This window comes from Hyperolius riggenbachi, chromosome 5, assembly GCF_040937935.1.
Source record: "Hyperolius riggenbachi isolate aHypRig1 chromosome 5, aHypRig1.pri, whole genome shotgun sequence".
Lineage (NCBI taxonomy): Eukaryota > Metazoa > Chordata > Amphibia > Anura > Hyperoliidae > Hyperolius > Hyperolius riggenbachi.
The window spans coordinates 58,196,455-58,210,949 of NC_090650.1; the positions used below are offsets into that span (position 1 = coordinate 58,196,455).

At 42.5% G+C, this 14,495-nt stretch overlaps 1 protein-coding gene across 27 annotated transcripts in view; it reads left to right on the forward strand.

Annotated features, from left to right (window-relative positions):
- PARD3 (par-3 family cell polarity regulator) overlaps positions 1–14,495 on the forward strand; it is a 771,876-nt gene that overhangs the window by 319,194 nt on the left and 438,187 nt on the right. For all 27 annotated transcript variants that reach the window (XM_068235737.1, XM_068235760.1, XM_068235761.1 and 24 more), the window contains 2 exons: positions 8,471–8,559; positions 11,002–11,085. In XM_068235737.1, coding sequence (XP_068091838.1) covers positions 8,471–8,559; positions 11,002–11,085 — 173 coding nt within the window. The remainder of the gene's footprint in view (positions 1–8,470; positions 8,560–11,001; positions 11,086–14,495) is intronic.

Here is a 14,495-nt window from a genome sequence, read left to right on the forward strand (position 1 = left end):
ACCTTCCCTTTAAAACAGAAAGAATTTGCGATAATCCAGGTTGGAGTGAGCTCCGAGATGTCTCCCAGTGCATCACTGCTGAATCTATGCAAATTAACCCCCCTGGCGGTATGATTTGTGCGGCTGCGTAGCCGCGGGAGGGTTTTTTTCTTCTTCTTCTTTTTTTTTTTTTTTTTTTTATAGCATGTAGCTAGCCTAGCGCTAGCTACATGCTTCCCCCCTCCCCGCGGCGTCCGCCCGTCGCCTCCGATCACCGCCGGCGCCGCTTGCCCATGAGGAAATCCCGTTCTGAACGGGATTTCCTTGAGGGCTTCCCCCGTCGCCATGGCGATGAATGGAATGACGTCACGGACGTCGTGACGTCACAGGGAGTCCCGACCCACCCCATAGCGCAGCCTGGCGGCGATTGGCCAGGCTGCGCAAGGGGTATGCGGGGGGGTGCCCTGTTTCCGCGGCGGGTAGCGGCGCATCGGCGGCGAGCGGCGGCGATCAGAGCAAACACGCAGCTAGCAAAGTGCTAGCTGCGTGTTTGAAAAAAAAAAATGTAAATCGGCCCAGCAGGGCCTGAGCGGCACCCTCCGGCGGCTTACCCCGTGTCACACACGGGGTTACCGCCAAGGAGGTTGACCATTGTACCCTTAGAAGCTAAACACACCTCCAGAACTGCTGGAATGCAAGGATGTGTCAGCTTGTTAATTAATTCAGAGCCATAATAATCCAACATGCATACAGACTGTTTCGGATTGTTTGATTCTTATCAGTGCATGGCATGGATTAATTTAGCTGTACTATACATACAATTCATTATATCATAAGTTAATTTTCACTTCAGGTTTGTTTTAAAAATGTGTAATGCATCATGCACAACTAGAAGAGATTCATTTAGTAAATTCATTAGTGACATGCAATGCAATGCAGTGTAGTATAAAAAATATACTGTAGTCAGCCTTGTTCAGGCACAATTTAGATTAATTTAATATAAAACTATTTTAAGTTGGATATGCATAAACATTTAGTCAGTTTGCAGTTGTGGGAAATTTTAAATAAAAAGACCAGCTTTATTGATTTCTCACGTCTTCCTTTGCATCTGCTCACTGGCTGCTCTCACACCCCCTCTGACTTCTTTCCTGTATTTCTGAGACCACGCTTCCATACTACAGGCCAACAGTCATGATGAGCTGTAAGGCATTGGCTTCTGAGGTATCAAACATAAAATGGGGAGGTGTGACTTTTGAGATAACAAAAATAAAATAGTGACTTAGCAGAAACATTAGGATTGACCATATAATCAAGGTAGTACATTAATAAAAAGTTCATGAGTTTGAGGTCTACAGCACCAAAACTCCTGGATGACCACAGAAAACATGGGTTGGGGAAAAATCCATCACATCATTTTGTAAGATCAAATTCTTTTTTTTTTGAAGGTGGGGTTTTTATGATGAGCCTTCAAGACTGAGAAGACTTCTTGAGTGCAAATAGACTGTTGACCACATGGTGCAAACTTCTGGTAAAACTCTCTAGATTAGAAATGCCAGATTTGACTTGTCATATAACACCTAAAAAGAGCATTTCCCGGTCCTTAAATATTATTTTGGACAGATAAGTTAAGATGAGCAGAAGGAATTGAATATGTTGTGGTCTAAGGCAGTGGTTCCCAACCTTTTTTACGGCCCGGGGAACACTTTCTGACCAAATTTTTCTCCGGGGAACGGCGGGGAAGGGGGGGGGGGGGGGGGGGGGGTGCGGGTGTTTGGTGTTTGCCCCAGTATGGCTAGTATACTTACCCCAGTATAGTGCCCCAGTATAGGTAGTATAGTGCCCCAGTATAGCTAGTATAGTCCCAGTATGGATAGGTAGTGCCCCAGTATAGTGCCCAGTATGGGTAGGTAGTGCCCCAGTATAGCTAGTATAGTGCCCAGTATAGCTAGTATAGTGCCCAGTATAGCTAGTATAGTGCCCAGTATAGCTAGTATAGAGCCCAGTATAGCTAGTATAGTGCCCAGCATAGGTAGGTAGTGCCCAGTATAGCTAGTATAGTGCCCAGTATAGGTAGGTAGTGCCCCAGTATAGTGCCCAGTATAGCTAGTATAGTGCCCAATATAGCGTACTAGTATGGGTAGGTGTGCCCCTCCCCCCTCCGCGGCCACCGCTCCTGTTACCTTATCATGAGCGGGCGACCGCTTGTCCGATTAGATTCTTCCGTAGTAGCCGCTCTCCTCTGTGGCATCTCCTATTACAGCCGCCGAGCGCGCGCTGCTGTAATAGGAGATGCCACAGAGGAGAGCGGCTACTACGGGGGAATCTAATCGGACAAGCGGCCGCCCGCTCATGATAAGGTGACGGGAGCGGCGGCCGTGGGGAGGGGAGGAGCGAGAGGCCAGACCCGTACGGCACACAAGGCAACATCCCGCGGCACACTAGTGTGCCGCGGAACAGCGGTTGAAAAACGCTGGTCTAAGGCGTACTCTTCTTTGTCCATGAAACATGTTTGCGGAAGTTTCATGGCATGGTCATGTTTTGGTACTTATGTAATTGGATCAGTCATATCTGATGAATTCTGAAGTATATAGAGGTATGCAGTCTGATCGTATTCAGGCAAATGCCGTTGAACCAATAGAACACTAGTCCCTAGGAGTTTTTTCGATAGGCTCTTGAGATCCCAGGTGTTATTTGAAGAGTGAGTGCCATCATTAAAATTGGAAGCACATTCAAGGGGTTTGATCACCTGAAATATTGTTCCACACTTTGTACAGTGTCTTAAGCCTGGTATACACCTTCAATTTTGATTGGTCAATCAGTGACCAATTTTACCACCTTCATGTAGTATGAGATTGTTAGCTACACAATCTGCTCATAGTATTCAAAATCTGTTGACTACCCATACTTCATGGAGGTAGTAAAATTGGTCAGTCATTGGCCAATCAAAAGTAAAGGTGTGTTACCAGGCTTTACTTGTTGATTTCTTGTTTTTTGTATATACTGTACGCTTTTGTTTACTTGAAGGGACTGCAATTAGATTACTCCAGGTACCCAACATTGCTCTGGCTCCTTAGTCTAATACTTTCCAGGGCTGTGGAGTTGGTACAAAAATCATCTGACTCCTCAGTTTTATGAATCTCCGAATCCAGGTACCCAAAAATGTTTCTGGCTCCTCAACTCCGACTCCACAGCCCTGGTTCTTATGGTGAAAGTGAGCTATATTTTAAAGCTGCTTATATCAGGTGGGTGCATTCGATTTACTGCTGGGATTGTCTCTCTCCAGCTCTCTCTGTGAAAACATTTGGTTCCCGCTTAAGGCGTCATCTCAAAGGATTAATAATACCGGGGGGAAAAAAACTTGATAACAGCCGGAAGTCCTTATCTGTTGGAAATAATAAAGTGGTTACCACAAGCCCATTAATTATTGCACACTTCAGGCTACGGCTTTATATGCGTGTTTTGTCAATAGTTAGTTAATTAAGGTCTCCCTAAGGTTGGATTTGAAAGAGTTGAGTTCTTCTCTTAAAGACTGGCTACAAAGTTCTGAGAGTTGAAAACGGTGTCCTCACTTACTCCCTGCGATTTATTTCCAGCCCAGACAGACGTTCGGCTGAATTGCTTCTATGGGATGAGCAGAGGGTGATAGCGCTCTGTTATTTTATGTAGGTTTAAGCTCGTTTTACGGCCTGTATTGTCATCTGGTGGAACGATGTGCCAGAAATCACCGGCGTGGCAGGAAATGTGTATCCTGTAAGTCGCTGTCTTCATCATTATTACTGCAAAGGGACAACAGGGACCGACCCGTCGCTGGAAGTGTTGTACCGCTGTCTGTCTTGTATTTGAGGTTATAAAAATTGACTGGCTGTGGAAATGTATATTTGAGGGCAGTTTTAAACTTGTCAACCTAGGATTTAATGCCCATCTCCAGGCACAGATTTAAAAATACCATATAATAGCCTAGTAATCAAAGTCCTCAAATGTCACCTTTTTTTGTGTGTTCCTCAAGGTAAAAAATAATCTTGCCTTGAAATTTTACGTCCTTGGTGAGTCACTTTCAGGCTATGTGAGTGTAGAGCCTGCAGTTTGGGTTTCAAGAGCCTGTAAGTGGGGAAAACAAAGATTGAAGACAGACTAGGAAGGCAGCAGCTCATACAGAACCCCTGTATTTACTTCTTCCTCCCGTTACTCACAGATCAACTCTTTGTGGTCTGCACCGCAGCTACAGTATCCTTATGATACTCTGCTCTAACTGCAGTGTTGGCCACAGTTAATTTTACCAGCAGATGGAAGAGGTGGCCAAGAGGGGTTAGGTGATCTGTGCTGACAAGAAAAATATGGGCGGCCTTCGTAGGCAGAATTGCGTCTGGAAAAACCTCAAAGCCATTACTGGGCATATACGTAAAGCGGATCTGTCACCAGAAGCTTTTTCCCACCTGTGCGCTCCTTGGAGCGTCCAGCGGCTGCCACCGGAAGAGGTAGGCGTCCACACCGTTCCCGGAAACCTGGCGCGATGGCGTCTGCGGGGACCTGCAGAATCTACTTCCTATTGACGGTAGCAGAACCTGAAATCTTTAGCTTGTAAGCACACTTCTTTATTTATGCCCTCATTAGGATGAATACTACGTTAGCAGTTCTACAAAGTGTCACAAGCATCGTCAGATTCTGATTGGCTGGGCCATCAGATTAGATTTTTCACACAAGCATCCATCCAGACTTGGATGTTTTTTCCATTTTAAACATAGGCGTGTTTACATCCTAACTGGGTCCGCTTTTCATGCTGATCATCCTTTTTTACATCCTAGCAAAGCACTTGAACCTTGATACCTGCGTTCTTCACAGATTTAATCTGAACCTGAGGCTGCTCTATCTCCATTCCGCAAAGTGATGCTTAAATGACAGGATACAATAATGCGATCAGGAGCATCAATCAGAGATAAAAGTTGAACATACATAAATTCTCTTTGCATTGATGATTATAAAGTGTAACTGTCCTGAGGTAACGCTAACTAAGGATTCACATACTTCTCTGCATTTTCGGTTTAAAGTTTTCATTTCCTTTAATCTAGCCACAGCCACGATTTTCAGACATGCAGGGGCATGAAGTCTTGCCGCCATTTTCTCTCATCACCTTCCCATTCCCTTCTTATTTCCTGTTCTATTCACTACTTTAAATAGAGGGAACATCAACACAAACCTGCTTCCTTCTTTCTCTCTAAAAAATTGACTTAAAGTGTACCTGAGATGTGGGGATATAAAAAAAAATGTACCTGAGGCTCCTGGCGACAGGAGTGCTATTGGGGTGCATGTGCAGTACGCCCAGACTGAAGGGCTTTACGGGCCAAATATCAGAGGAACCAGGCAGTGCAGGATGACAGTGTGGGAGCATTCAGCCTGAAGGTGGCTGGAGGAAGCGCCAGGCATGTAAAAAAAAAAAGTTAAAACAAAAAAAATGTATCCTCCAACTCCATCTCAGGTTTGGGACGAGGAGAGGAATGAACAGTGCATAGAGGTACTTGGATCCTGCAGGAACATACCTCTGTTCTTACCTGAGGTAGCTTTGCCTTGGGTTAGGTGTGCTATAAGAATAGCTGTGAAAAAAAATTGTCCTATGGAGAGGGAGGATGTTTAACCACCTCATGTCATAGACTGAAGGCTTCAAACACGGGCTTGTGCTCCCTTGGCACACCTGCACTTCAGCAGAATAATTTGACTTTTACAAACACCCTATTTGTACTAAAGATACACAAATAGGATGTTTATACATTTCTATTTTGCAGTAAGTGGTTAAAGGATACCTGAAGTGAGAGGGATATTAAGGCTGCCATATTTATTTCCTTTTAAGCAATACTGGCAGTCTTGATTATCCTCTGCCTCTAATACTTTCAGCCATAGAACCTAAACAAGCATGCAGCAGATCAGGGGTATCTGACATTGTCAGATCTGAGAAGATTAGCTGCATGATTGTTTCTGGTGCGTTTCAGATACTACTGCAGCCAAATAGATCAGCAAGGTTGCCAGGCCAACTAGTGGTGTTCAAAATGAAATAAATATGGCATCCTCCATATACTTCTTGCTTCAAGTTCCCTTTAAGCATAGGGCTAGGCGAATGACTGGGTCACATGCTGAAAACACACATGAAACCAGGGCTGCAAACCCCACACTTAAGGGGCCCATACAATAGTTGATTTCTGCCATCGACCGACGGCCGATTCGACTGCTAGAAATCGATGCAGCAGGCAGCATGATCGATTGGTCGATCGATTTCCATTTGATTTGCTCTATAGGTCCGAATGAAAAGTCTCAAGGTCGATCGGCTGCTGGCAGCAGATCGAAGACCCAGAGAGTTACAGTGGATCAAGTGGTGCAATAATGCATTTCGATTGATTTTCAATAGATTTCATTCTGAAATCGGTTGGAAATCTGTTCCTTGTGTGTGGCACACATCAGACTGATGGTCGAATCTGCAGCAAATCTATACTCCTTCTCTCCTCCACAACAGATAGCATAGTTAGTGTTAAACAGAATTTGTTTTACTGTTGCCTTGGTGTAAAAAAACAGCTCTCACAATCTCATTTAAAGCTGTATTTTCCTATTTCCGTAGCAGGAAAGATCACTTTGTCTGAGCTCTAGCATTCCGCGTGTGCTCACGATCCTGTAATATGCTTAAGGCATACAATTACACCCATCCCCGGCAACCTATGAAACTGCAATTTACTGTTTCTGAAAAACAAACCTATTTAGCGCCCCTTGTTTACATTTCTATGGCCGTTTGGTGGGTTCAAGCTGCCGGTTAACCTTTAAAAACTCATGACTTGGCGCGTAAGAGAGATAGATGTGATAGAAGTGTATATTAAGGGATTTCAAGACACAGGCCCATCAATCTTAAGGCAGGCTGGACTCACACAGGGAAGGCTCATATCCAAGACTCATGAGGTAAATCCACAGACACAAGCCCAACGCATCCAGCCGCTCTTGTTCAGCCTTTTTAAGGAAATGCCAGTAGAGTATTACCGGCTCCTCTGCCTTTGCCTGGGTAGACTTTTTAATTATTAAATAGTTTTTTCCTCTCTTGTGCGTGCCAACCCTCTTCCTAATTTTCTTGATTGATGCGGACATTCAGATTCCTGAGTCTGTTTAGGAACCTCGCTGAGTCCTCCAATGCATAATTCTATTTAGTCACATGAGTGATGAAGGGCATACATTTTTAATTATTTTTTGTTTTGGAAAACACACACAAAAAATGACGACATAAAGTCTGCTGCACTCGTTTGTTTTGCTGAAAATAGCGCTGGGTTTAATTGTGCTGATGAAGTGTTTTCCTTCTGCCCTGCATGGTGCCTGAGCCGGGGAACGCTTGGAATGCTGTTTACATTCGAGAGTTGGGAAAATGATGCCCTCGTTCACAGGGGACACAAAACACTGCACGCTGATTGTCAGAGGCTTTCCTGCTGTGGGTTGTCCTCTGTGTGCCCACATGTGTAGGGCACAGTCTCTTGGCAACTGACCAGTTGTAGACCTGTTATCCCCTGCACAAATTTTGAATTCATTACTTCCTCCAACACTTGATATGCAGTCCTGTGTGTGTGTCCTACTGCCCCTCCACATCTATCTCTGCCATGTCCAGGCTTGAAAGGCCCTAATTGGATAAGGGCCTGTTTCCACTTGAGCAGAATATGCAGCGTTGTCCCACATCCAAGTCGCATGGGGAAATGCTGCCTATTCCAGCAATAGCATGCTGGAGCGATTCTCGACTGCTTGCAGCAGTTTTTCATTTCATGCATCCAAATCCTTATAGCTGTGCCATGCATGGCTGTAGGGATTTGGATGTTCACTCGCATTTATGCAAGTTTCTTGCTCAGTGGAAACTGGCCCTTTGGTTTCCAGGAGATTTATGCATGTGAGAACGACCAAGCAAGTCTCCGAACTAATATCCATAAATACAGGTGGTCCAATGTAGCCTAAATCTTTTTACACACGCTAGATGGTTCTCGGCGAAGGTGGCTGCCGTTTGGGGTTTCCTGTGCCAAGAATCTAGCCCATGCAGGAGTGCTGGCAGAGGCCATTCTTTTTCTCCTTACCTCTACCACTCCCTGCTTCTCCATTGGGCAACTGGCTGCCATTGTTTCTTGGTTACTAGGCTTCCATACAATATGCAAGGCTATAGGCATTGTCATTGTTTTTGAAATTTGACATTCTCATTTACAGTGGGCTTTCTAAGTACCTGATTAACTTTTTATGGGCAATGTACAAAACTGAATTATGTTTTTCCATTTGATTGAATTGCAGGTTTTTGCTTTCTGCGTATGCTAGTTCTACCTACATCTGTACCTGCAGTATCTGGAGTGCCAATTATACAGAATATTCATTATAACCTCCAATATAATTTCTGTTTCTCTCTGAATCATTGCTTTTCATGTTCCAAATGTATATTAAGTAAATGAGTCTTTAGCAGGCCAATGTTATTCATCCATTTGTTGTGTTCCCTCTCTAGGACGAGGAAGATGGTGAGGAGAACAGTCGGGTGGAGCCTGTTGGTCATGCGGACACTGGCTTGGAAAGGACTTCCAGTTTCTCCCTTGAGTGAGTATTGGAGCCAGTTCCCTTTAACCCTTCCAAGGCTTGTGGGCTCTTAATTAACATGTCTCCACATACAGTTACAGTGCAGGATAATTACTGAGTTCCTGAATGTAAATCTAGTTACACATCGATAAGTTAAGCTGGCCACTAACTGTCCAATTTCTAGCGAAAAATCGTTCGAGCGATCAGAAATTCTGATCGGATTGGTGGACACAATCGATTATGAACGAGTGGAAAAAATGTCGCCCGAATGAATTTTCGTCGAACGAAAATTTGGATTTTCTTGGTGGTCGTGATAGATAGGAAACAATGATTGGTTAGTTGATGGTGTAGTAAACGATTTTTCGTCCGATCAGAATTTCTGATCGCTCGAATGATTTTTCGCTAGAAATTGGACCATTAGTGGCCACCTTTAGATTTTTTTACTCCCTCCTTGATAAACAGCCCAAAGCTAGAGATCTCCCTCAGATAATCAAAACTGGTCCTTTACTTTAAAGTGGACCTGAACTCGTGCACAGGACAGAAGGAAAATGCAGAGAAATGCACCCTGTATGTATTTACACAGTTTAGCCTGTCTAATTCTCCCTCACCTGTGACTAATCACAAGTTGTGCTTTGATTCCTCATTGGGGCAGATGACTTCCATGGCAGAGAGATAATTGGTAAACACAGGATGTTAACCCTATGTCTGCTTTCATGAACGCAGGAAGTGTAGACACTGCAGATTTATTGCAGGATTTGTATCAGCTGTAACAAAGAAATGTTTTTCTCTAAAGGTTATTATGCTTTTACTTATCTTTTAGAGCAGAGAGGAAATTCTGAGCTCAGGTCCGCTTTAAAGTGGGATGCAATGCCATATTAATTGAAAAAATTAAAATGAATCATCCAATACAAAATTATTTAGCTTACCTATCCTATTGTTTTTAGTATTCACAAAATATAAGAGAGATATAAGAGAAATGTGATATGAAAATAGAAAATATTTCCGCTGGTTTCTATTTCTACTGTTTCATTGTGATGCTAAAAGTGACATCACTTTTGCCCTTTACTTTCTTTCTTCCTGCTCAGTCTTAATTTACTTCTCAGTTTACAGAATATTGTCTCTCCCCCAGCAAACCTCACCTAGATCAGTGTTACTCAACATTTTATTGGTATGTACACCTTTTAAACCCTGTACTCACAAAGTACTCCCTAGCATAGTAACCAGGGCTGTGGAGTCGGAGTTGTCGGAAGTCGGCTGATTTTTGTACAAAATCCACAGCCCTGTTATGTATTAGACTAAGGAGTCGGAACCATTTTGGGTACCCGGAGTCGTGGTTTCATAAACAGAGGAGTTAGAGTTGGAGTCGGAAGATTTTTGTATTGACCCCACAGCCCTGTAGAAAACAATATCACAAGTACCCCATGACAAATATATATTGAATCGTAATACATAATTGGTTCTAAACAATTTCCAAGCTTTTACTATTACTTTTAATTAGGTAAAACACTAATTTGGTGTTTAAGATTCATCATTTTCTAAAATGCTAAATTTGTTATTCTGGGTTGACTTTATCAAGCCCGAGTACCCCCTGGAACCATCAGAAGTGCCCCCTGGGGTATGCATACCACACATTGAGAACCTGGGACCTAGATAACATGCTTACATCACTGTTTAGCTCTTCAAAGGGAAGGGGGGGGGGGGGATTCATTTACCTTCCAGTCATAGTGTCCTTATCTCATCTGAAATGCTCAGTATACTTCACTTTTGAAAGTGCTGAGAGATGCAGAAGAGGGCCAGGAGGTACAGTCAGATGTTAGGAAGACTTTAAATTGAGACACACATGGTGCTGCCATCTCTCGGTGGCATGCCGTTTTTATCACCTCAAGTTCAGTCAAGTATATTGTAAAATGATTGGACAGTCATAATACAGGTTATCTTACATACCATCTTTGTATTCATCCTGAAAAATCATTGTACTCTGTGTTGCAGAAGGATTACATTTTGCTGTCAATTGTTTTTCAAGGCTTCTATTACTCTTTGCATAGAACATATTTCTCTTTGCATAGAACATATTTAGATTTTTAGCTTCTTTTCATATTGTCGCTCTTCTTGCATGCTGCCAGATTGATTTTGAGGTATGTGATAGTATTTTCTTCCTCACCTGGAAGTGTGTGTAGTGTGTGTAGTGTGTGTAGTGTGTGTAGTGTGTGTAGTGTGTGTAGTGTGTGTGTGTGTGTGTGTGTGTGTGTGTGTGTGTGTGTGTGTGTGTGTGTGTGTGTGTGTGTGTGTGTAGTGTGTGTGTAGTGTGTGTGTGTGTAGTGTGTGTGTAGTGTGTGTGTGTGTGTGTGTGTGTGTGTGTGTAAATTTTAAGATGACTGTAAGTTATGCAGCACTGCCTCCTAATTGCTGATGTGCCTAATAGGATGTTTTATGCTCTCATCCTTGTATTTGTTTGCTTTGTAGTGACATGGTGAAGCTTGTGGAAGTCTCCAATGATGGTGGACCACTAGGAATCCATGTAGTGCCTTACAGCTCCCGGGGTGGAAGGTAATGTTATGAGGTCCTTCTTCCTTGACTCCATACTTAGTGTACCTGAGACGATTTAGCATAAAAGTTTTATGCATACCTGGGGCTTCCTCCAGCCCCATGCGCACGGATCGCTCCCACGCTGCTGTCCTCAGTCTTCTGTATCGCCGGTACCGGGTCTTGTAACTTTGGCCAGTCTGGCCATTTTCATTGGCTCCTGACCTCCTGATCCCTGTGATCCAATCACAGTGATCAGGAAGTGAAATTTTTTTTTTAAAAAAAGGCTGTGTTCCTTAACCACTTCAGCCTAACTGGACGAAAATTTTTGTCCAGTTAGGCTGCGCGCACTCCCGCGGGTCGCGCACGCTCCCGCGGCAATCCCCCTCCATGCGTGCTCCCGCTGGGGGCCGTTAGCCCAGCAATCAATGAAAGGGATTATAAATCCCTTTCGCTGATCGGACCCCCCCCCCCCCCCCGGAGAAAAGCCGACAGCGTCTCTTCAGACGCTGCGGCTTTTCTGAGATCAAAAAGTTCCCCGTCTTCATACTTCTTCCTGGGAGCGAGATCGATCGCTCCCAGGACTTTTTGACTGTGGCCATCTTGTGGCCAAATAGCAAACTACACCAAAAAACACTTTACATTGAATAAATACATTTTGAAACATTTAAAATCCCCTGTTTACCTCCCACACCAAAAAATACCCACATACAAGTTTTAATAAAAAATAAAATAAAAAATTACAATAATAAAAAAAAAACATAAATAGTTACCCAAGGGTCTAAACTTTTTAAATATTCATGTCAAAGGAGTATATCAATATGATTTATTAAATTATGGGCTTCTAAATAGTGATGGACGCAAATTGAAAAAATGCACCTTTATTTCCAAATTAAATATTGGCACCATACATTGTGAAAGGGACATAATTTAAATGGTGTAACAAGCGGGAGAAATTGGTAAATAAAGTACGGTACATAGGTTTTAATTATGGCAGCATGTATTAATTTCAAACTATAATGGCCAAAAGCTGAGCATTAATGATTTTTTTTCCATTTCTTTCTTAATATTCCTGTTAAAATTAGTTTAGAATAAATTAATTCTCAGCAAAATGTATCACCCACAGAAAGCCTAACTGGTGGTGGAAAAAACAAGATATAGATCAATTCATTGTGATGAATAGTGATAAAGTTATTGGCAAATGAATAGGAGGTGAAAGTTGCTCAGATGTAAAAAAAAAATCTCAACCCTGTAGGCTGAAGTGGTTAAAGGGACCACAGCCTTTTGTCCGCCATCAGCCCAGTTTGTGATCACAGTGTTCTCCCCAGAATTTTTTTTCCCCCGCAGTCGAGTGGCATGATAAAGTAGCCGGACGGGGACCTAGGGGGCAATGCAGGGCCGCTGGTGCAACTCTTCTTACAGCATAGGTCTAGTAGGAGGATGAGGAGGTGAGCGCATAACAGCTGGGTGCTAGCCAAAAATAGCCGGATGGAGCACCTGGCTAAAAGAGCCTGGTGAGAACACTGGATCATAAACAGTTATTACCATTACATGAAATGGCTTCCTGTGCCTAAATATTTGTATGCAGTAGTTCTAGGCATTAACACAAATATATTGTTTGTTTCATAAGTGTAATTGAGCTATTGAATGTATAGATCACAAGCAGAGTGTGGCTATGACAGGTGTCAGGTGCGAGAATTGATGAGGACAGACTAGGTTGCATCGCTCTTGCCTCCACATGACTGTATGTTGGCTTTCTTGCCGTTTGTGTTGAGCGAGAAGATGAATGCACATATTAAGTGAAATTACAACCATAAATTGCCTTTTAAAGACATAACATTCCAGTGAACTTTCCTAACAGCGATTCTGGTTAGAGTTGATTAAAAGCGTATGACATTTATACTGGAGGCTCTAATTGTGTGCTTTTTACACTTGATAAATAGTTGTTATGCCTCCGAAGTCTGTCTATGAATAATAAATCAGCAGGCTCGTCTGGATCTCATGTTCAGGTAGTTTTATGTCTTGCTCCAGATCTAAATCAGATTAGTGTGCTTACATCAAAACTCAAACATGGAGTCTGGGAATGCAGTTATCCTTGGGCGGCTTTGACTCTGTATATAGAGTTTAATAAAGTTTTAGAATTTTTGATTCATATGCATTAAAGGCCTCTTGTTAGTGTAAAAATATTACTGCCATTGTTGATTTTTGTCTACTTATGAGATTAGGCCTGGCTTTACTGCCTAAAGTGGGATGAAACTCTCTATTTTAATGGGAAGAAAAATAATCCAATGAGAAATTACTTACAGGTAGTCTCTGGTTAACGAACGAGATAGGGACTCTGTAGGTTCGTTCTTAACCTGAATCTGTTTTTAAGTTGGAACACTGTGCCATCTCTGTCCCCTGTACCTCCTCTGTGCCCCCCTATGCCTCCAGTGTCCCCCTCTGTGTCACCTCTGGCCTTTGTACCTGTTTATACAAGTTTAAAAGCCACTTTTTCTTTGAATTTTTTAAAATAGATTTTCTCAAAAACTACAAGTCCAATTCACAAAATTTTTTTTTACTTCTTCCCATGGAAACACCGAATCCATGCCGTTCGTATCGGCGGGTCGTTCGTAAGTCGGGGACTACCTGTATTTAGTTTACCTTTTCTTTTGGTTTTAATGTTGGCTATCAGAATTAGGGAAAATGTGATATGATAAAAGTAAAATAGATCTGCTGGTTTCTATCTTTACTTTTTCTCTGTGTTGCCAAAATTAATTTCTGTTTTTTGGGATTTTACAACCCCCTTTAATGGTGATATGCAACCAATGGCTTATGTAGTGCATGGATGTTCTAGGTCTCTGACTTTCTCATTTGTGAAAGAGTTGAATCCAGATGCTTACATCTTAAAAGCAAGTAAAATGGAAAAATCTTGCCCTGACAGTTGCTATACTTCTATTGCAGTTCCCACACAAGGGTGCTTCCTGCTTGTCCTAATCCAAACACTCTCCGTAGAACAGAGCAAATTGCCCAGCAGAGAGCCAAGCAGATAGCGTGTCTTTACAGTGGTTGTCTGTAATCTGTCACCCGAAAAGCACATCTGGCTGTTTTGGTGACCGTAACGGATCATGTGACTTCCGCTATATCTTTGCTGCTGCAGTTTTCATTTCCAATATATTTTATTGAATGTAATTTGCAAACAGGTTATTACAGAGTGCACATTCATGCCGAATGATGGTACATATCACGTTTGGAGAGCATTTAGAGTAGCATTGTTTACAAATAACATTTTTTTTTTTTTTGTTGTTGAAATTTTTGAAGAAAGAGAGATATGCTATTCAGAGTAGGATTAGTCCCATGCCTTATGCTTGAAGTGGTGTTATGTCAAATTAAGATAAAGTACAAATGAGAGCAAGAGCAAGATCACATTTTATTATAGAGAGGGCAGGACTCCA